General features: G+C 37.3%; 1 protein-coding gene across 3 annotated transcripts in view; it reads right to left on the bottom strand.

Annotated features, from left to right (window-relative positions):
• Window positions 1-22,714, bottom strand: part of LOC127814276 (uncharacterized) — a 174,586-nt gene that overhangs the window by 94,891 nt on the left and 56,981 nt on the right. For 2 of the 3 annotated variants that reach the window (XM_052355686.1, XM_052355688.1), the window contains 13 exons: window positions 14,656-14,832; window positions 14,456-14,530; window positions 13,886-14,368; window positions 13,465-13,806; window positions 11,366-11,497; window positions 9,496-9,609; window positions 9,232-9,416; window positions 8,954-9,062; window positions 8,432-8,575; window positions 7,992-8,282; window positions 6,824-7,474; window positions 6,538-6,729; window positions 444-547 (listed from right to left, as the gene is read on the bottom strand). In XM_052355686.1, the coding sequence (XP_052211646.1) occupies window positions 444-547; window positions 6,538-6,729; window positions 6,824-7,474; window positions 7,992-8,282; window positions 8,432-8,575; window positions 8,954-9,062; window positions 9,232-9,416; window positions 9,496-9,609; window positions 11,366-11,497; window positions 13,465-13,806; window positions 13,886-14,368; window positions 14,456-14,530; window positions 14,656-14,832 (2,999 nt within the window). The remainder of the gene's footprint in view (window positions 1-443; window positions 548-6,537; window positions 6,730-6,823; window positions 7,475-7,991; window positions 8,283-8,431; window positions 8,576-8,953; window positions 9,063-9,231; window positions 9,417-9,495; window positions 9,610-11,365; window positions 11,498-13,464; window positions 13,807-13,885; window positions 14,369-14,455; window positions 14,531-14,655; window positions 14,833-22,714) is intronic. The other variant, XM_052355687.1, reaches the window with a different exon arrangement.

Below are 22,714 nucleotides of genomic sequence, written 5' to 3'. Positions count from 1 at the left end.
ATTCATGGATACAACATATGACTATTTATTTAGTTCTCCACATTGTTTGGCAATATCTATCCATGCAGAATAACACAAAGTTAAAAACTGAACAAGCCAGCTATTAATTAAACACACAAGGTTTACAACCAGAAATCTGGCCAAAAATAAGTTGTGCATAATGTCAGATGACAGTCTAGCATTTATTCAATGTGCATGTTTAACTCTAATGAAAAAGCCCAAACTGTAACTTATGCATGTAAAATCAATCTAATAACCAAAGCATTAGTCAAAATGAAAATCAATCTTCATCTAAACTTTATGATGCCTTAAGAAACTACTTGCATGGTTTAAGTGAAGTAACCTGTCATGCATTTAGACAATAACCAATAGCTAGCTTCTAATAAGCAGTAAGAAAACATATCTTAAGCCAAATGGAAGGATTGATGAAAGAGAGAGCTGACCTACAAAATGCATCCAATTGTGCATGTAGAAGTTTGTTAGAGAGGATTAGTGATTCTTGAACATCTTTTGATGTGTTATAGAAGGTAAGCTCTGGACCAATAGCCTGCAAAGTAATATCAGATCTACATAAGATAAAATTGACATGCATAATAAATCTAGCAAATTTCATGCTACTAAGAAGTATTGCCATGTCACACGCTTTGAGGCAATCAATGGTTCCATCAAGGCCAATCTTGGGAGTAAAAATCCATCGACACCCAACGGTAGTCTTTCCTGACGGGAGAGGACCTAGGTCCCATGTCACATTAGAGTGCAAGGCTTTCATCTCATCAAGCATAGCCTAGTGCCAACCAAAATGGGATAAAGCTTCACCTATATCTTTAGGAATAGGGACAAAAGAAAGACTCGAAACAAAGGCACAATAGGTAGGTGATAGGCAGTCATATTTCAAAAAAATGATAAATAGGGTAAGGATTGAGAGTAGACTGTCTACCTTTGCGTTGGGCAATAGGGAGACTATCTATGTCCAGATCCATCACACAATGGAGTTATGAGTAGTGGCTCACAACTACTAGTTCTTCATCTTCATCATCTTCTCTCTCTCTCTCTTCCTCTAGCAATGGGTTCTAGTGATTATAGAACCCATGCGGTGAGAGAGAGAGATGGATGCTACATGATGGGTTCTAGTGATTTTAGAACCCATGGGAGAGAGAGAGAGAGAGATGCGTTAAAAATAGAACAAAAGATCAAACCACAAGTCTTTGCACATCGAGTTTACCCTAGTTCATGCCATAGAAATGGCACTATATTCAACAACTCCACCGAGAGAACAATTCAAGATAAGGGAGTATCAAGATAAGCCCGAAATGGTTTTTGGACCAAGATATGGAATGGTCAAAATAAAGTTGGGAAGCATTCCAAAATTTTTATCAAATTCTTTGTTAAATTCTTTGGAATGCATTAGAGGACACAGACGCCATTTTTTTCTTATATGCAGAGACCAAGATATGCTTATCTTGAAGGGGAGGAGAAATATGCATATCTTGAAAAATCAAGATAAAAGGTCATTGATGATTTTTCCAAGAATGGTCAGATAAGCTTAACAAACATGTTAGAAATGATAGAAGTCCGGGATGCATTCCATATCTTGGCTTTTCCACCCCATATCTTGATTAACAAACGCCCCCTAAGAATGTAAGAAATCTGTACAAGGAATCACTCGCCCTCTCTTTTCACTTGAGTATAATTCTCTCAAAAGACTCCAAGAACTATCCTTTTCACAACTCTCTCTCTTTCACTACACTTGAACAAGAGAATGAAATGATTTAATGATTGATGATCATAACAGATCCCTTGCCCTCATATTTATAAACTAAAAGGGCGAACCAACCTAGGGACATAACCAACTTTTACAAAGTCTAAACTACCCCTAACATTTTCAGTTAATTACAGATATATCCTGCATACTAACTGTCATCCGATCATCATCATAGACTTCTTTGATTTCTTCTAAGCTTCCAATATACTTACTTGAGCAAAACATCAACAAGATGATGATGATAATGATGTAAGGAGAAGTCGACAAGGGGTTCCATCCAACTGGACACTAGCAATGTGTTTTGCATAAATTAAAATGGAAGCATGTTAATGACGCTCGGTGTGGCTAATGGAGATCTGAATCTTGTTAGCCACATCAACAAAAATCGTTAAATTGAGTTGGTTTTTGTCGTTCAGATACTAAATTGCTCCCCCCCCCCCCCCCCCCCCCAACCCAAAATACCAAACTGATCTTTAGCATATACTTCAAGACTAAACTAGCATTTCTCAAGCTCATAGGGCTAAAGGTTAAAGTAGGTTGTAGAGTTTTACTTTGTATAGCAGTTGTAGTAGATTAGTTTTGCAGAGGATCAGCTACAACCTATAACTGATTTGTAACTATTGATTGGTTAGCTATATATAAAGCTAACGAACTTGTTTGGAGAATCAATCAAGAATTGAATTTAGTTTATCATTTCTCTCTCAATTCTCTCCTTTTTTTTCTCCCTAATTTCTCTCTATTCTCTTTGTGTTTCTTTCTTCCATTCTTCCTTCTCGTTTCTTCCCTGAAAACCCTAGGTTAAGACCATTATAATGCATATCATACCAAAGAGTTCCTCACCAAGTTTTTCTTGGTCTTCTTCCATCTTCTATGATAAAAACTTTTCCCATTTTGTCTGATCTCCTTGCAAGATGATCCATTGATCATCTTCTCACATAAAAAACTATCTCAATTGTGCCTCACACATCTTATATACAATAGAAGCCATTCTAACCCTGTTGACATAGAACCTCATTTACAAAAAAAAAAAAAAAAAAAAAAAAAAGAACCTCATTTCTAATTATATCCATTTTTGTATGGCCAAGCATCCACTGTAACATCTTCATTTCCATTATGCAAATATTTTGCACATGGTGGTGTTTTACTAACTCCGACCGAGGATGTTATCTACTGTCGGTCTCAAACCCGGACAAAGGAGGAGAATTGTGTTAGGTAGCCGACAGCCAACGTAAACTTAGTCGAATCCAAAACATGAACTCTAGACAAATTATGAAAAACCGTTGAGCGTAACCCTTCATAACGACGCCCTACACTGCAAAGGTGTAGTGTCAAGTGAGCTAGAGCCGTTGCATCGGAGCCCGGATGTAGTGACAAATGAGCAAGGGTCCGCGCATTTGCTTGGATGGATGTGGGTAAAGAAGCTAGTCCAAAATCAAAACCAAAACCAAAAACAAAATCAAAGTCAAAGTCAAGGCCAAAACCAAAATCTATATTAAGGATTGGGTCACGGAACATAGGAACATTAACAAGCAAAACTATGGAAGTGGTAGATGTGATGATTAGGAGAAAGATTAATATTATGTTCCTTCAAGAGACGAAATGGGTAGAGAAAAAAGCAAAAACTTTATCAGAAACTGGATATAAAATATGATACATAGGAAATAATCGAGTGAAAAATGGAGTGGGGATTATTATGGATAAAAGCTTAGTCGATGAGGTAGTAGATGTAAAGAGAGTAAGGGGATAGGATTATTATGGTGAAGGTTAGTCTAGGAAGAATGACTATGAATATCTCTAGTACATATGCACCACAAGCAGGGTTAGGTGAGGAGATAAAAGCAAAATTCTGGGAGGACCTAGAGGGACTCATACAAATGATACCAAGAGGAGAGAAAGTGATTATAGGAGGTAACTTAAATGGTCACGTGGGTAGAGACGGAAGCGACTATAGAGAGGTATATGGAGGGTATGAATTCGGGAAAATTAATAATGAGGGTAAGTCTATTCTAGATTTTGCTATGGCATATGGGCTCATCATAACCAATACTAAGTTCAAAAAAACGAGATAAACACTTAATCACATATAAAAATGTCATATCAAGCACCCAAATAGATTACTTCCTCATGAGACAAGAGGATCAGTTATGTTGTAGGGATTGTAAGGTTATTCTAGGGAAGTGTTTGACTACTCAACATAGACTTTTGATGCTTAAGGTCCAAGTAAGAAATTGGAAGAGAAAAAATCACATAAAACAAAACCCAAGAATTAGGTGGTGGGATTTAAAAGGAGAGAAACAACTAATCTTCAAAGAAAAATTAAGGGGTCGAAGGGAATGGAATAGAGAAGGACAGGCAAACCAAATGTGGATGGAAATGGCTAATGCCTTGAGAAGCACAGCAAAGGTAGTCCTTGGAGAAACAAATGGTAGAGCCCCAAACCTTAAAGAGTCTTGGTGGTGGAATGAAGAGGTGCAATTGAAAATTAAAAATAAGAAAACTAGCTATAAGGCTGTATATCAATGCAACAATGAAGAAAATCTAAAAAATTATAAAGAAGCAAAAAAGGCAGCAAAGAGAGCTGTTAGTGAAGCAAGGTCAAAAGCATATGAGAATCTATATAAACGACTTGATACAAAAGATGGAGAAAGGGATATATATAAATTAGCTAAAGCAAAAGAAAGAAAAACAAGGGATCTAAACCAAGTGAAATGCATAAAAGATGAAAACCAAAATGTATTAGTGAATGAAGGAGCGATTAAGGAGAGATGGAAAAAGTATTTCACAAAATTATTCGATGATGGTGGGGATACAAGAGTTAGGTCGAGACACCTTAGTAACTCCGAAGGGAACGTGAGCTATACATTTTATCGACGCATAAGTTCAAATGAAATAAGACAATCATTAAAAAATATGAAAAATCATAAGGTGGTGGGATCAGATAATATACCAATAGAAACATGGAAATGCATGAGAGAAGAGGACATCTCCTGGCTAACGAAATTATTTAATGCGATCCTTAAATCAAAAAAGATGCCAGATGAGTGGAGGAAGAGTACTTTGGTTCCTATATACAAGAACAAATAAGATGTTCAAAACTGTGAAAATTACAGAGAAATTAAGTTAATGAGCCATACCATGAAACTCTGGGAAAGAGTAATAGAGCAGAGGCTCAGAAAAAAAAAAACAAAGGTCTCGAAAAATCAGTTTGGTTTCATGCCTAGTAGGTCAACAATGGAAGCTATATATCTACTGAGGCGCCTAATAGAAAGGTATCGGGATCATCAGAAGACTTGCATATGATATTTATAGATCTAGAAAAGGCCTATAATAGAGTCCCTAGAGAAGTATTATGGAGGGTTTTAGAGAAGAAAGGAGTCCGAATAGCCTATATACAAGCCCTTAAGGACATGTATCATGGTACAGAGACAAGGGTCAGAACATGCGAAAAAGATACTAAACCGTTTAAAATTACAATGGGACTACATCAAGATTCTGCACTAAGTCCATACTTATTTGCTATAGTAATGGATGAACTCACTAAAGACATTCAGACAAAGGTACCACGGTGTATGCTATTTGCAGATGACATTGTGTTGGTGGATGAAACAAAAGAGGGAGTGAACACTAAGCTTGAGTTGTGGAGAAACAATTTAGAATCTAGGGAATTTAAATTAAGTAGAAGGAAAACGAAATATATGGAATGTAAATTTAGTAAGAATGCAAGAGTAGAGGATGTTATAATAAAATTGGAAGACCAAATCTTACAAAGAAAATACCATTTTCGATATTTGGGATCAGTGATCCAAAAAGATGGAGAAATTCACGAGGATGTCACGCATAGAATTAAGGCAGGTTGACTAAAATGGAGAAATGCATCAGGGGTGTTATGTGATGGTAAAATCCCATTAAAACTAAAAGGAAGATTCTATAGGACAACTATAAGACCAGTCTTGTTGTATGACTTAGAATGTTGGGCAGTCAAATACCAGCATGAGCAAAAGACAAGCATAGCGTAGATGAGGATGCTAAGATGGATGTGCGGCCATACAAGAAAAGATAAAATTAGAAATGAGGTTATTCGTAATAAGGTAGGAGTAGTGCTAATCGAGGAGAAGATGAGAGAGACTAGACAAAAGATGGTTTGGTCATGTGAGAAGGAGACCAAGAGATGCTCATGTGAGGAGAGTTGATGAAATGGAACAATTAGTCAAAAAAAGAGATAGAGGTAGACCCAAGAAGACTTTGGGAGAGACATTAAAGTTTGATATGAAGTGTATGGGCCTAAATAAAGATATGACAAAAGACAGAAATACATGGAAGTCTAGAATTCATGTAGCCGACCCCACATAGTGGGATAAAGGCTGGATATGTTGTTGTTGTTGTTGTTATGTTGGTGTTTTACTATTCAACATTCTATACTATATAACAAAACTAGTCTTATAGTCATTCAATAAAAAATTTCTTTACTTTAATGGGAACTATTGCATAACATGGCAGGCACTGCTTCTCCAATTTAACCAAATAAAAGAAAAAATAACAAATTTAAACCAATAGAATGTCAAGATAAATGATCAGGAAATGAGACTAGTACCACATGAGCATCTACATCGGTCATTCTAGTCACCAAGACACATCAGTGTCGAGACGAGTTTTAAACACCTCCATCCATTACTACACTAAAACATGACTATGGACAAAAACACATATCGAACTAGTTGTGCAAAACTATTAGTCATGAAACAATAACCGTATTATGTCTTTAAATAATCCTTAACCTGTATCTCTATGATGAACTCTGTGGATCTCCCAGCTGGAGTATTTTGAGATACCATACCATCAACATTTTGCCCTGAATTATTCAGTTGATGAACTTCATCATCTCCCTCAAAATAGACTTGATCATTCTCTGAAGCAGAGTAACTACTGTTGGTCCCCAGTAAAATACAGGAATCCAAATACTGCCCATTCTGCACCAGTAATAGATCAGAATGTATAAATTCTTGGCAACCAGAATAGTCTATAATCAAAAACATTGAGCAAATGAACACAGCATGGGCAAACCTTGATAGTGACATTTTTAAATTGCAATCTTTTTCCATTTCCAACATAAATTATTGCATCAGTACTAGGAGAAGATATATTTGTCCCCCATCTGTCATGTAAATACAGAGTTCCACCTCTTCCATCATAAATAAAATGGTCAAATTGATCATCATCAACAACCAAAGGTCTCTGAGGGGAGAGTGAAAATTCAGAAGTGGGTTGATTATGAATTGGCTGATCTAGGATGATTGCATCAACTATAAGGGAAGAGTTTCCATCTTCTTCATTCGACAGCATACGATGGATTGTTGGAACAAAAAATTCAACAACAGCTAGCAGAAAATCAAGTGCAACAAGCAATTGTGGCCTTTGCGCGCACAAAAATACATATGTTGAGTATTGGCCAAATTTGGCATCAAGGATAAGCATTGTAGGAACTGGTTTTGCATCAATGCTATCCAGAACATCTGTTTCGGCCATGTGACAGTCCTCATCATCAATCATAGACAGTGAAGGACCATGTTCAAAACTCTCAGGCTTTCCAACTGCCAGCCTAAGTGCTTCTTCAGCCCCCTCACGGTCATCAATCACATTAAAATCTTTAAGTGATGCTGATAGAAAGCCTTCACCAACAGTGTTAGACTTGTAGAGCAGCCAAGCACCACTAACCTGAAATAAACAAGAATAGATTAAACATCTCCAATTAACAAAACCTAATACATGCAATAACACACGTGAACTCTAAATATTTACAAATGCAACCAGAAATATGGCTGAGATAACAAATGAAGTCAATGGATAACTGCTAAATATAAAGTTGCCAACCCAACTGAATTAACCATCCCTATCACTCCATAAATTTGAGAAACCCTTTTCTCCTAGCATTCCCTCATTTTGCAGTCCCCAAATTGAAAAGTCCCATATTTTCCTTGGAAATTTATGACAATGTTGAAGATAAAGTTGGCCTCTTGCTTTAAAGGACTCTGGAGGAGACTGCTACTTTTTAAGATTTCAAGCAGATATGACATCCCTGAATCAAAAGAAGCTCCAAGATGACCCCAATTTGACTTGATGCATTCAATTAGACACACCTTACTCAAACGCTAATGTGATGACTTCAATATTACAAATATCAATTAATGATAATACTAGATTAAACTTGCCACTGTAAAAAGTACTTCAATACCTGAACAGTGGCCAAAGAAGCATCTCTTGCTACACCATAGAGCAGGCACAACTCAACCAGACTAATGTCAACAGAAACTTTCAGAGCAATCCAGGTTGTCATATCTTGGGCTTCAGAATCAACAGCACCTGAATCATTAGGAAGAAGAGAGTCCCGCGTATCATAAGAAGACATCCCAGAATCATAATTCAGTTCAGGTATGGTATGCGGAGTCTCTGAGATGTTTGACAGTGCACATTCTGTAATTATCTGGTACTCGGTGTTAGAGAGAGCCGCCTTGAGTTTTTCTACCTGAAACACACACAATATACACAAAGCTTAAAATATTTAACTTCACAGATGAAAACCTGACCAACACCAGCGGTCTTTTCTTCTTGACACCACAGCAAGAAGAAATATTTAACTCCACAGAAAACTTGAATTTTGCAGTACAGCAGTACCTTAATAGCAATTTCTATACTTGGTAATTGATGCAACAGGTCTCGAAGAGGCCTCTGGACAACAATAGAAATCCCCTTCACATCTTGAATTATACTTTCACCTACTTCTGTTCCCATACCAACATTCAAGTTGATGTCTTCCACCTACGTCACGTAAAAACAATGTTAAGACAGTTGGGGAAAAAAAAAGTTCAGATCTTTGACAGATCCTGACAAGAATATCTATGAACAAGGATAATCCCAAAATTCATTACAATACTGGGATGAGATATTGAGCAGATAAATTTAAGCAAAGAGAATATTGAAGGGTATAAAGATATAGAAATTACAAGATTCCCTCGAACAGAAATAACAGGGTAAAATATATATTTTTTTGGTTGGGTAACAGGATAAAATAATTACTGTCTATTTCTTAAATGTAAAAGCACACCAAAAACATCAAGCTGCATTTTCCCTGCTTTTGATTGACCTAGTAACTGGAATCACACTATAAAAGCAATAACTTAAGGACACAAACCTCACCATAACTGTTAGTACTTCCACATGTATGGCACTCATTTCATGTTTGCCACCAGAAAACCACTGAAAGGTGTTCTGAACAGTTATATGGACAACGTCCAACTTCAGATAACTACAACAGTAAACCATGAAAATTGAATCATGTAACCATTAGGATGATAGGTAAAAACAAGAACAACAAAGCTAATAGATTTATATCATATGTACTTATGTTATATTTTGTTTATGGTGAGAAAAGGGAGATCAGTCAGTGGGCAAGGTACGGGGGTGTTTGAACGTACTCAAGACTATCTGTCCTCTGAGGCATTAAAATTATAGGCTTTCTGAGAGAAACATTCAACTTCACAGCAGGTGATCCTTCAATTTCACTTGCTGTGACCCATTTCTCTGAGTTTGTTGCTTGATCTTTTATCTTCACAATATCCTTTGAATTGTTAGGAATGAGACCCATGAAGTAACTCACAACCTACAAGTTAATTTCAAACCCACATGAGAAACTTCATAATGCAGCAGTAAATGTCAGATCAACCTGTTAAATGAACTACCTCCTGGATAAAGCGATTCAGATATACAATGCGTACTTCAGAAAGCTGCCCAACAAGGCTATAATCATAACCTTCATAATCTTCTTCATCAGTATTAAATGAACTGAAGACCAGCTGTTTCATGGATAAATGTTTGATGTTAGACATGGAAGCTACAGAGAGTTATTCTTCCAAAAGAAAGCGATATGTGAATATGAAAAGAAGCTAGAATCTGGCATATAACCAAGAAGATACAGGTGGGACATTTACTTAACTTAAAAAAACTACATTTCAAAAGGAAAAGAACATTAACTATTACAAATATCTCAAGAATTTGCAATTTCCATGAAGGATTATGTACACACTTTTGTTAAATTCACTATATCATGCACATAAACACATACAACAATGCTCAACTCAATAAATTTGCAATGGATGACATAAATTCCACAAACTCCATGCAAGAGTCTTTTCATATTACCTCAATCCATTTTAGTTTCGGTTGTCCTGACTCCTTTCTAAAAATGTAGATTCTAATCATTCTTCACAGCTTTGTAGCTGAACATATTGCCACAGCCAGATAGTTCGTATTGAAAGAGCAAGCTACACTCAGCCAAAAAAAAAAGAGGCAGGCTACTGAGAGATGCCATAACCTTGTGGTTGAAACAGGAAAGCTCGTTTCACTTGTAAGAGCCGATTTCATAACCTTATCGTATGAAGTTGATTACTGGAGGTCAACCAAACAATCAATAAGAATATTATTTCCACTCCTATTTCACTTGTAAGTATATATGTGCTTATCTACTTATTCTTCTTCTCTTTCCATTTCAACATAAAATAATGGACAAAACATAACTTTGAAATTGCAACATTCACTTCATTATTATGCCTTTTTATCCACTTCAGGTAAAGATAAAGTGATTGTGTACTTTTCAAAGACGTATTCACTTCAGAACTCCACTCCCCTTTTCCAGTTTCTCCATGATGTTCACAATTTGCTCCAATAAACCAAAAGACCAATATTGTATTTTCTTGATATATAATTGAATGAGGAAATAGTTAAGACCCCAGTCAAATTGTTCCCTACTGAATATATCCAGAACCTATGACTTAATAATCATCTAGGAACTTGACTGATATTCTTTGTCCATTGCGAGGTTGTCCTGTGCTTGTGGCGGCAGATCATTAGATGGTGGGGCTATGAGTGGGTTTGTCCGAGATTGGTTGGGGATCTATTTGATCAGTGGGATTACTTCGCTCAAGGTAAAAGACAAAGGAAGGTATGGAAGTCTCTCTTATAATCAGTGCTATGGACGGTGTGGCTGGAGCAGAATAGGTTAGCTTTCAAAGATCGAGGGTCAGGTGCGATTGATATCTTTAACTTGGTGCTTGCCGTGATAGTGGCTTGGGTGAAGGCTGTGGAGCCATCTTTCCCTTACTCGGTGGACTAGGTCATCATGTCTGCTTTTGCTCTTGGCCACTAAGTTCTTCTTCTAGGCTTGATGTCTATGAAGTCAATTTTGGGTTGTCATGATCCCCAAATGGCTTGTGTTGTGGGGGGGGGCTGCTTGTTATAGAAAGTTCAGATTGTATGGAACTCTCTTGTTCCAGATCATTGATGTACTTCTTCTATGATCTCATTAATATAATTGTGCTAATATAATTGTGCTCACTTATTTCAAAATAACTTGACTGATATTAGCTTATTTAAACAAACAAAAACAATAGAGCTATTTGTCAATCTTGTTATGGTCTAGAAACAAAAAAGACATATTAATGTTAAATATTGATCATCCAGCTACCCCAGAGGGGAAAAAGTAGTGAACTTAGATTCAGACAAGAAAGAAATGGATAATGAAGAGAGAACTTATCGACAGAGGTATAGAAATACCTCCACAAATGAATTACCACCAGGATTTCTCATGTCACAAACCCAGAAATATATATGGCCATCATGGAGACTGTCATCGCTTATCCTCAGATTTCCAAGGGATGCCTTTATACTAAAGGAAGACGGAAATACCTAAAAGAACCAAAGAAAATAGCTCTTCAAAACAGTTCATGAATTAGAGAACTTAAGCTTTGATTTTTTTGCCTTTTTAGTTGATAACTAAGAGGCATAACAAAAAGAACTGCTATAATGGCACAACCACTGGACAAATCAATAACTCATCAGCTAAAAGGAAATAGTAAAAAAAAAGCTAAATTAAAATAGTTCATCCATAAAATGACCAAGATAACATTAAAAAAAAGGAGCAAACTCTCACCTCCAGCCTCCTTCGGCCAGCAATGGTGGTAGAAGCCCCTTCGACCTCAATATTTCCAATGCACAACTCTCTCACTCCAAGTTAAGCCAGAGAGCAAAACTGAAAGAGCTTTAAGCCCTAGTGTCACGCAAGGTTTGACTCTACCCAACCCAGTTGCCAGAACCAACCAGGTCAAATTGGGTTAACCCGACCTGATCAACTTGGGGTTTTGGGTTGAGTCAAACTGGTGTGACCCCAGTCAAAAATTATTTTGACTCATTAAAGAATAATTAAATTACTTTCCAACCAAAATTCTAAAATAAATAGGACAAGCCCTTAGGATTTTTATTTGGTCCAATTTTCGTATTAGTTAGACCACAACTGCTATGTCAATTATTGATGTGGATCAGGTCAACAGTATTCCGTTAGGAAATACCGAGATTCCTGTATCCATATTCAGTAATTGATATGCATGATTTAGGTTTCCACATTTCCATTCTAAATCCTTCTCCTAGGAGATCCTATCTTGGCTGTATTTTCCAGCTGTATTCTAGGTTGTGAATATTTCCCAATTCAATAGGTTCTAATTAGGAAACTTCCAATTATGGGAGATCAGTTTGTATATATTCTTGTAACCCTACAATGAGGAAGATATTGGATTTTCGGCTACTTTTGACACATTCATTAGGAATTATCTGAAAAAGAATGAGATAATAGCTGCATTCATTAGGAATTATCTGAAAAAGAATTAGATGACTGTCATTTCAATTAATTATCTGCTTTTAAAATTGTTCCCACGCATGATTGATTGTGGATTTACAAGAGCTAAATTCTCAACTTTAGTTGATATACAAAAGGTCTTTAATTATGCAATACAATTGAGGACATGATCTAGAAATTGAAATGCAATGTGAAATTATTGAGAAAGGTTATTTAAATAGAGTAATCATATGGATGTGGTATGACAGGACCATTGACGTAAAGTTCAGAAGATTATGCCAGGTGCTCCGGCTGACCCAATGATGACTCCAGCAACTAGAGTGAACACCAATCACTCCATCTAGCAAAATGACTTTAGCTTCTCAATAGTTTGGAAAAGAGACCAGGTGCACTCATAGTAATTCCAACTGGGTATATTGCAGGGAATGATCTAGAAATAATCCTATGGTACCCTAGTAAGATATGGGTGCATAGCTTGTAGGTGTCCAATAAATAAATAAATAAAAGAAAAAAGAATCCAACAATTCACTAATCCCAAAGACCATAAGCTTCAAAACCTGTAGTAAGAGCTCCCAATTAACATGATCATGGGCCTATTTCTAAATCTAGGGAACAGACCAAACATAGCACAGCCCTCTTCACCCTAGAATCAATATATTTCAGCAATTAAAGCCATCAAAATCCAATTACCACTAATAACAACAATTAGGAAGGCTCACACTACACTGCTCATAGCCTCCTCAAGCCCAAGCAAAAGCAGCTTATCCAAAATTTTACACAAACTACCACTAAGTCCAATAAGTAAAAAAAAATTAATATTTGAAGCCCCCACCCTAGGGACAAGGTCACAAGGGCAAAAGATACGCATTCAGATTCTTCTCAAAACAACACAACCCAAATCTTACCAATAATAACTATAATTATTCCTGTTACAATATCCCACGGTTGTCGGGAAAGGCCAACTATCCTGCACCAGGGCTTTATTAAGGACAGAAATAAAACAGGGAAAAAATACAAATCAAACCTTGATATCCGTAAGAAAATTATCTTGCAACAGAGTAGCCAACTTGCTTCCATTTTCGTTCATCAGTAAAATCTGAGCTTGAGCCATGTTCAGTGTCAAGTAGAAGATGATCCGGGATTTTCCTTTTCCCAGCAAACCTTTAACAATGGGTTCCTCAACTGCAGTAGATTGGTGATCATCATCATCCCTTGAGACATCATGTTGCACAATGGCTGGAGAAGAGCTGTCACTGAAAGATTCACACTTCTCATCTTGAATGTTAATTGCATTTACAAATTCCATTATGGCTAGTATAGTTGGCCTACGACAAAAAAATGACAAGGTAGCAAGGGTGACCGTCACCTGAAATAATCATCCATGAAGCAAGTCAATAACTAGACAGCCACCATATCAGAATCACAAAACTTAAAGGTATACTCACCCATTTATCAATATTACGATACAGAAGAGAGTTCTGGTCATAAATTACTATTTGAGCTTTCACAAAACTATCCAGTGTTTCTGTTGGATCCATGCCATCGCTCCTAATTTGCATAGAATCATTAGGTAGTAGGCCAGCAACACGAGCAAAAGTGGGTGTCTTAAAAAGTGAATTTTCTGATGGAACAGAACTTTGGGAACCTAGGTACCGAGGTATGCTTCCTGTTGGGCTATCAACAGAATCATTGAGGTTATCTGATGCCTCATAAAACTTATCATCTCCTTCAGATTGGTTTATGTCAATGTTGTCATGCCTCTGGTTTTCAGCGTCATCGAATCCAGGAGGTGCATTTACACTCCTGATGAATGATCTCGCCAAATAACAAGCTTGAGGCATTCCCTTGCAGCTAACTAAATCTTCTATCTCTAGAGATTTCAGGACTGTACCAATAAACATGTCATTCGCTCTTATTGAAAGCTCAACCTGTTTTCATTGAATCACAAAAATTATCAAAATTGGAAAGCAACTAAGCATCCATGCTAGAACATATGAATCTAATATCAAATTTACCTGACCACCTATGGCTCGGAATTCAAATAAACGGTTCTCCTTAGCTAAAAGTACCTTCATAAAACTTTGATCATGCTACATGAAATCATATAAGAGAACAACCATGTCAAAGATCTTACAAATTCAACTGAAGGACAGTTAATACTGATTTAAAAAAAAAGAGAGAGAGAGAGAGAGAGAGAGACAAAAATCCCCCTTACCCAACGACTGTAGTAGAAGCATATATTTAATCCATCCAGAACTCCAGTTACAAAAAGTTTTTCCATGTTTGACATATCTATTACACCATGGTTTTCAATAAGCTCTCTCTCAGTATCTTCAGCATCAGATGATGTCTCAGATAGACCGCTGATAGGAGCAGAAGCCTGCACAAGAAGCTGATTGAGATGGCCTATTTATTTTGGTAGACAGAAAAATGAGACTTTTAGAACATGCATTTGTAGAAATTGATAAAGATTGGATGGAAGAACTCGTTCAATTGTATTAGATAGACACTAAAATACATTCCTTATTAATAGGGAAGAAGATTACACTATAGGAAAGTTATAGAAAAGGAAAATTAAATAAGCTGTAAACTATACAAGGAAGCTAAATATACAATCACAGATTTAGGAAACTTATTTAAATCAGGATCACTTTCCTAATCTTGGAGAGGATCTGACTTGATTTTGGAAAGGCTGCTCACGATCTTTCTCCTCTAATTCTCCTTCAATCTTGTGAATCATTCAACACTCCCCCTCAAACTGGTGAATGAATATCTATCATTCCTAGCTTGCTTACAAGTTCTTCAAATCTCTTATAGGTAGGCCTTTTGTTAATACATCAGCAATCTGATTTACTAAAGAAACAAAGGGTATACATACCTTCTTAGATTTCAACTTCTCTTTAATGAAGTGACGGTCAATCTCAACATGTTTGGTCCTATCATGCTGCACAAGATTGTGTGCAATGCTGATGGCTAACTAATTATCACAACATAGCTCCATTAGACCATGGCTAGGGATTTTAAGGTCTTCCAACACTATCCTTAGCCACAATAGCTCACATAGACTAAGGGCCAATGCTCTAAACTCAACCTCTGCACTAAACCGAGCCACCACACCTTGTTTTTTGCTCCTCCAGGACACCAAGTTGCCCCCAAAAAAGACATAGTACCCTGTAGTTGACCTTCTATCCACTAGAGAGCCCCTATAATCAGCATCTGTGAACCCTACAACCTCCATTTCTTTCCCCGGTCTGAAAAGTAAGCCTTTCCCTGGGAATTGCTTTTAGGTAACATAGGATCCTTCTCATGGTTTGCATATGTTCCTCAATTAGATTATGCATGAACCGACTCACCAAACTGACTGCAAATGCAATGTTCAGCCAAGTGTGAGAGAGGTAAATCAATCGTCCCACCAATCTTTGATATCTTCTTTTCTCCACAATTGGGCAGTTAGAGTTTCCCGACTTTAGGTTAGGCTCTACGGGTGTACCTGCAATCCTGCCACCTAGCATCCCTGTTTCCTCTAGCAATTCCATGTTATATTTTCCTTAAGAGAGAAAAATGTCATCCTTAGAGTAAGCCACTTCTATTCCCAAGAAGTACCTAAGCTTGCCAAAATCCTTGATATCAAATTCACGGGTCAGATCCTTCTTTAGCTACTGCTTCTACTCAATATCATTTCCTTTAACAATGATATCATCTACATACACCAATAATGTTGTTAAACTGCCATTATTAGAGTGCCTAATAAATAGGGTATGGTCTCCCCTACTCTGCCAATATCCCATGGTCTTCACTGCCTTTGAAAATATGTCAAATCAAGCCCTTAGGGATTGTTTTAATCCATAAAGGGCTTTCCTTAGCTTACAAACCTGCCTTGTAACACAATTGTTAAGACTCGGGGTTGGCTCCATAAAGACTTCATCTTCTAGATTATCGTGTAAGAAAGCATTTTTAACATCCAATTGCATCAATTGCCAACCATAACAACTAACTAAGGATAAAAGAATTCTTACTGTGGTCATTTTTTTCACTGGTGCAAATGTTTCCAAGTAGTCAATGACATAGGTTTGTGTATACCCTTAGGCAACCAACCTGGCTTTATATCTCTCCAAAATGCCATCTGCATTATAATTAACATTGAATACCCATCTACAACCCACAGGCTGCACCCCTTTGGGTTTAAGCACCATTTCCACCATTTCCCATGTCTGATTTTTCTCTAGAGCCCTCATTTCCTCTTGCATAGCATGCACCCAATTCTAATTTTGTAATGTCGCCTCCACAGTCTTAGGAATGACTATAGAATCAAGGGAATATAGAAAACACTTGTGCTTGGGTGACAAATGATGGTAGGAAATGAAATTGGCTATAGGATACTGAGTACAGCTCCTAACTCCCTTTCTAATGGCAATGGGCAAGTCTAAATTAGTGTGATCATTGTGTAATGGCTCATGGGACTAAGAGGATTCCATACCTGACCGTGAGGAGGAAGCTAGTCCTTGCTGAGCACACTGAATAGGCTGACTCCTTCTCTTGTACAAATAAGTGACCCTTTGAACCTTCCAGGAGACCTTGTTGAATCTGGGATAGGATTAGAAAATTCTTGAGATGTTACCTCTTGAGGAGCTGAACCTTGAATAGGAGAGATAGGAGGGGGAGAATTAGCATAGTCAAGAGGAAGAGTTCTGGACTAAGGTTCATAGGAAGACAAGTTGGGAGATGGCCAAAACACTTATTCCAAACTTGGCAAGGACTGGTCACCACCCAGACTCTCCCCCTGGTGACCAAAAGTACAAGAACGAAAAAAAGCCTAATTTTCAACAAAGGTTACATCTTTAGAGAGAACAAATTTCCTAGTGAGAGGATAGTAATATTTATATTCCTTTTGAGTAGAAGAATAACCAAGGAAGACACAACGGAGAGCTCTAGAATCAAACTTATCCTTGTGTTGTTTAGACACACGCAAAAAGGCCACACCCCCAAATATGTTAAGTGGTGAGGGGAATAAAGATGGAGTTTTGAAAAATGAGTGGTGAGAAACTGAAAAGGATTGAAAAGGCAGCAAAAAGAGCTGTTAGTGAAACAAGATCAAAAGCATATGAGAATCTATATAAACAACTTGATACAAAAGATGGAGAAAATGATATATATAAATTAGCTAAAGCAAAAGAAAGAAAAACAAGGGATCTAAACCAATTGAAATGCATAAAAAATGAAAACCAAAATGTATTAGTTAATGAGGGAGCAATTAAGGAGAGATGGAAGAAGTGATTCACAAAATTATTCACAGATGGTGGGGACACAAGTGTTAGGTTGGCACATCTTAGTAACTCCGAAGAGAACGTGAGCTATACATTTTATCGACGCATAAGTTCAAATGAAATAAAGCAAGCATTAAAAAGATGAAAGATCATAAGGCGGTGGGACCGGATAATATACCAATAGAAGCATGAAAATGCATGGGAGAAGAAGACATCTCCTGGCTAACGAAATTATTTAATGCAATCCTTAAATCAAAATAGATGCCAGATGAGTGGAGAAAGAATACTTTGGTTCCTATATACAAAAACAAAAGAGATGTTTAAAACTGTGAAAATTACAGAGGAATTAAGTTAATGAGCCATACCATGAAACTCTGAGAGAGAGTAATAGAGTAGAGGCTCAGAAAAGAAACAAATGTCTCAAAAAATCAATTTAGTTTCATGCCTAGTGGGTCAACAATGGAAGCTATATACCTACTGAGACGCCTAATAAAAAGGTATCGAGATCATCAGAAGGACCTGCATATGGTATTTATAGATCTAGAAAAGACCTATGATAGAGTCGTATAATGGAGAGTTTTAGAGAAGAAAGGAGCCCAAATAGCCTATATACAAGCTCTTAAGGACATGTATCACGGTGCAGAGATAAGGGTCAGAACATGTAGAGGGGATACTGAACCGTTTAAAATTACAATGGGATTGCATCAAGGTTCTGCACTAAGTCCGTACTTATTTGCTTTAGTAATGGATGAACTCACTAAAGACATTCAGACAGAGGTGCCACGGTGTATGCTATTTGCATATTACATAGTGTTGGTGGATAAAACAAAAGAGGGAGTGAACACTAAGCTTGAGTTGTGGAGAAACAATTTAGAATCTACGGGATTTAAATTAAGTAGAAGGAAAACAGAATAAATGGAATGTAAATTTAGTAAGAATGCAAGAGTAGAGGATGTTATAATACAATTGGAAGACCAAATCTTACAAAGAAAAGACCATTTTCGATATTTGGGATCAGTGATCCAAAAAGATGGAGAAATTCACGAGGATGTCATAGAATTAAGGCAGGTTAGCTAAAATAGAGAAATGCATTAAAACTGAAAAGAAAATTCTATAGGATAGCTATAAGACCAGTCTTGTTGTATGGCTTAGAATGTTGGGCAGTTAAATATCAGTATGAGCAAAAGACGAGCGTAACGGAGATGAAGATGCTAAGATGGATGTACGGTCATACAAGAAAAGATAAAATTAGAAATGAGGCTATTCGTAATAAGGTAGGAGTAGTGCCAATCGAGGAGAAGATGAGAGGGACTAAACTAAGATGGTTTGGTCATGTGAGAAAGAGACCAAAAGACGCTCCTGTGAGGAGAGTTGATGAAATGGAACAATTAGTCAAAAAACGAGGTAGAGGCAGACCTAAGAAGATTTTGGAAGAGACATTAAAGTTTGATATGAAATGTATGGGCCTAAATGAAGATATGACGAAAGACAAAAATACATGGAAGTCTAGAATTCATGTAGTCGACCCCACATAGTGGGATAAAGGCTGGATATGTTGTTCTTGTTGTAGGATGATGACATTTATAGCCCTTTTGTATAGGTGAATACCCAAGAAAAACACATTGAGGAGCCCTAGGATCCAACTTATCCCTGTTGACTTTGGGTATGTGGACAAAACAAACACACCCAAACACTTTAACAGGTAGGGGAGTATGAAGATTAAGATCTGGGAAAAAAGATCTTAAAAGCTGAAAAGGACTTTTGTTGTGAAGCACCTTAGAAGGGACCCGATTTATAACATATGTGGCCATCAACATAGCTTCTCCCCAAAAGGTTTTTGGAACATGACGATGATGAAGGAGAGTTCGGGTGACATTAAGAAGATGTCGCATTTTTCTTTCAACAATTCCATTTTGTTGAGGAGTATCAACATAAGAGAATTCATGAATAATACCCTCTTGTTGGAAGTACTAATGCATATGAGTATTCAAGTAATCTCTCGCATTATTAGTCTTAAACTTCTTAATAGACATGCCAAATTGGGTGTTAATCATTTTGCAAAAGGATGGTAAAACAGTCGCAATGCCAGCCTTGTCTTTTAGAAGAAACACCCAACACATACGAGTACAATAATCAATAAAGGATATAAACCATTTTGCCCCAGAACAGTTTAATGGGTCCCCAAACATCAGAATGAATAAGATTAAAAGGCTGAGAAGAGAACTTATTGCTGATTGGATAAGGAACCCAATGATGTTTAGCCACAATACATTCATCACATTGAAAATTGCTTGGATCTAGAGAGTTGAACAAAGTAGGAAACATTTGTCTTAACAAAACAAATGGAGGATGACCTAATCTAAAATGATGCAACCAAATAGAAGATAGATCAGAAGCAGATTGAGAAAAACAAGCCTTCCTAAGCTATTCCCTTTTAGTACCAGAATTTTGTGCTCGTAAGATATAAAGCCCATGTTGCTCCTTAGCCACACCAATCGTCCTCCCCGTGTCCTTGGTCTGAAACTTACACATATGAGGAGAAAAAACAGCCAAACAATTAAGGTCTTTAGTTAGTTTATGAATAGAAACTAAACTGGTTGTCAATTTCGGAACATGAAGGACTTGATTAAGGGGTAGACAAGGATTAAAGGAAACTTGGCCTTCTCTAGAAATAGGAACAGATGTTCCATTTGCAATGGTAATGTGTCTAGTAGTTTTAAAAGGTTCATAGATATCAAAAACATATGGATGAGGGGTCATATGGTCAGTGGCTCTTGAATGAAGGATCCACATGCTATTCCTTTTAGATTTAGAAGCCAAAAAAGTCCCATAAGTTAGTTGTTTACATTTCTGAACCAAAGAACGAGATGCTCCATCCTGGAAAGTCTGCAGGAATCCCTTCAGCTTGCTTAATTCCTCTGTTAGCTTGCTAAGATCTGCTGGATTTAACTGAGTGGAATCAGGCTCTGTTATGCCCCTTTTTTCCAGCAGCTTCTTCTGATTCTTTATTGGAGATATAACTCTGATGCTTTATGTTTTTAAAACCTCCAAGTCGGCCCAAGACAGACTCTTTTCCATGCAATTTGAAGCATGTTTCCCTAGTATGTCATGGCTTATTGCAAAAGGTGCACCATTGCCCCTCATGATTATATCCTCAGTTTGCAACATAAGCTGTTTTTCCAGCAGCAGCTGGTTTCCCAATCCCTGATTTGATTCCTCCTCCTTTATTGCTGGTCATAAGTGCTGATACCTCAATGCTATGATCTGACAGCATTGCATACCGCCTATTCTCCTCACTTCTAATGATCACAAAGACTTCATTTAGGCTAGGAAGTTTGTCCTTACCCAAGACTTGGATCCTAACTTGATCAAACTCAGTGTTTAATCCAGCCAAAAATTCAACAGCTCAATCCCGTTCGAAAATCTGACTGATGGTGGCTGCATCTTCACTACACACCAACTTTATTGCTTGATAATGATCAAGTCCTAACCATAACCCTTTCATCTTATTGAAATATTCAGTAATTGATAACTGACCTTGTTTCATAGTGTTTATCTTGATTTTTACCTCAAAAATTATGGAAGCATCCTTAACCTTGGAATAGGTTTGCTGGACCGTATCCCATATTTCCCTTGCCGTACTCAAGAACATGAAGTTCTTGCTAACTTCTGGCTGCATGGTGCTCCACATCCAATACATGATTTTCGAATCTTCTATCTCCCACATTGTGAAAGATGGATCCGTTTCCTTTGGAGGCAATCCAGTTAGATGGTTGCCTTTCCCACGACACTTAAGGAAAGTCTTGATAAGTTGAGACTATTGAAGGAAATTCCTACCATCTAGCTGGTAGGTTTGATGGACAATCGGAAGCTCTCCTCCACTGGGTTGATCCACCGAATGAGTGTCCCCAAAAATTAGGGTAGGGGCTGCAGTTTTAGAGGTTTCAGACATGATCTTTGACTAACGTAGGAGAGGCAGACCCTTGGAAAAAAAAACCCGCAGAAGATGTGTGATGAATGCACAAGTTGCGCGATGAAGACATTGAAGAATCGAGGAGTTGATAGTGTGATAAAGGCACCAGGTGAAACCGAGGCAATGAAGGCCGAAAAAGGAAGGCAATGAAGGCCGGGAAAAAAACGAGCTTGAATCTTCCTTAGAGTGGTTCTGATACCATGTAGAAGAAGGCACTGTAATTACTTGGAAAACAATGTACAGGGGCTGTCCTCGTATAGAGGATAGGAGAGATAATTTAGGACAACAATGTACAGGGGCCGTCCTCGTATAGAGGATAGGAGAGATAATTTAGGACAATACACTTTAGGAAACCAAAAGATACATTCTATCTACAACCATTACTAAAAACAAAACATATATACATTTTAGGAAAGCAAAAAACTTAGGAAAGCCAAGGATTTAGGGAGTTTCTTAAGTGACCACTTAGGAAGTCTCCTAAGTGTAACTAAGGAAACTTCTTAATCAATCAAGGTAGATGGCGGCACCTTGACTTGCTATTGCCGCAAACCTAGAAGCCACATACCACAATGCTCAACAATGATCATTAAACATTGCTACCCTTCTATGTTCCTCACTTCAAACTATAAAGTAGACCTCATTCAAAGAAGGCATTTTCTCTCGGCTAAGGATCGTGCTCTAACTTTATCAAATTCAAGATTGAGCCCGGCCAAAAACTCTACTATTCTATCTCTTTCTAGCATAGATGTTAAAATAATAGTATCTTCACTACATACCATCTTTAATGTCTTGATAGTGGTCTAATTCAAGCCAAAAATTATTCATCTTGCTATAATAATCAGTCACATTCATAGACCCTTGTTTTCTACTACTAATTTTGGTCTTAATCTCATAAACAACATATGCATCTTGCAGATTTGAGTATGTCATCTTAACTGTCTCCCATATATCCTTAGTTGTAGATAGAAACATGTAATTTTTACTCACCTCGGGTTGTATGGAACTTCGCAGCCATGACATCAACATAGAGTCCTCTA

This window comes from Diospyros lotus, chromosome 12, assembly GCF_014633365.1.
Source record: "Diospyros lotus cultivar Yz01 chromosome 12, ASM1463336v1, whole genome shotgun sequence".
NCBI classification, from domain to species: domain Eukaryota; kingdom Viridiplantae; phylum Streptophyta; class Magnoliopsida; order Ericales; family Ebenaceae; genus Diospyros; species Diospyros lotus.
Note: the sequence above shows the minus strand (reverse complement) of the source record. Positions and strands in the feature narration are given on the sequence as shown.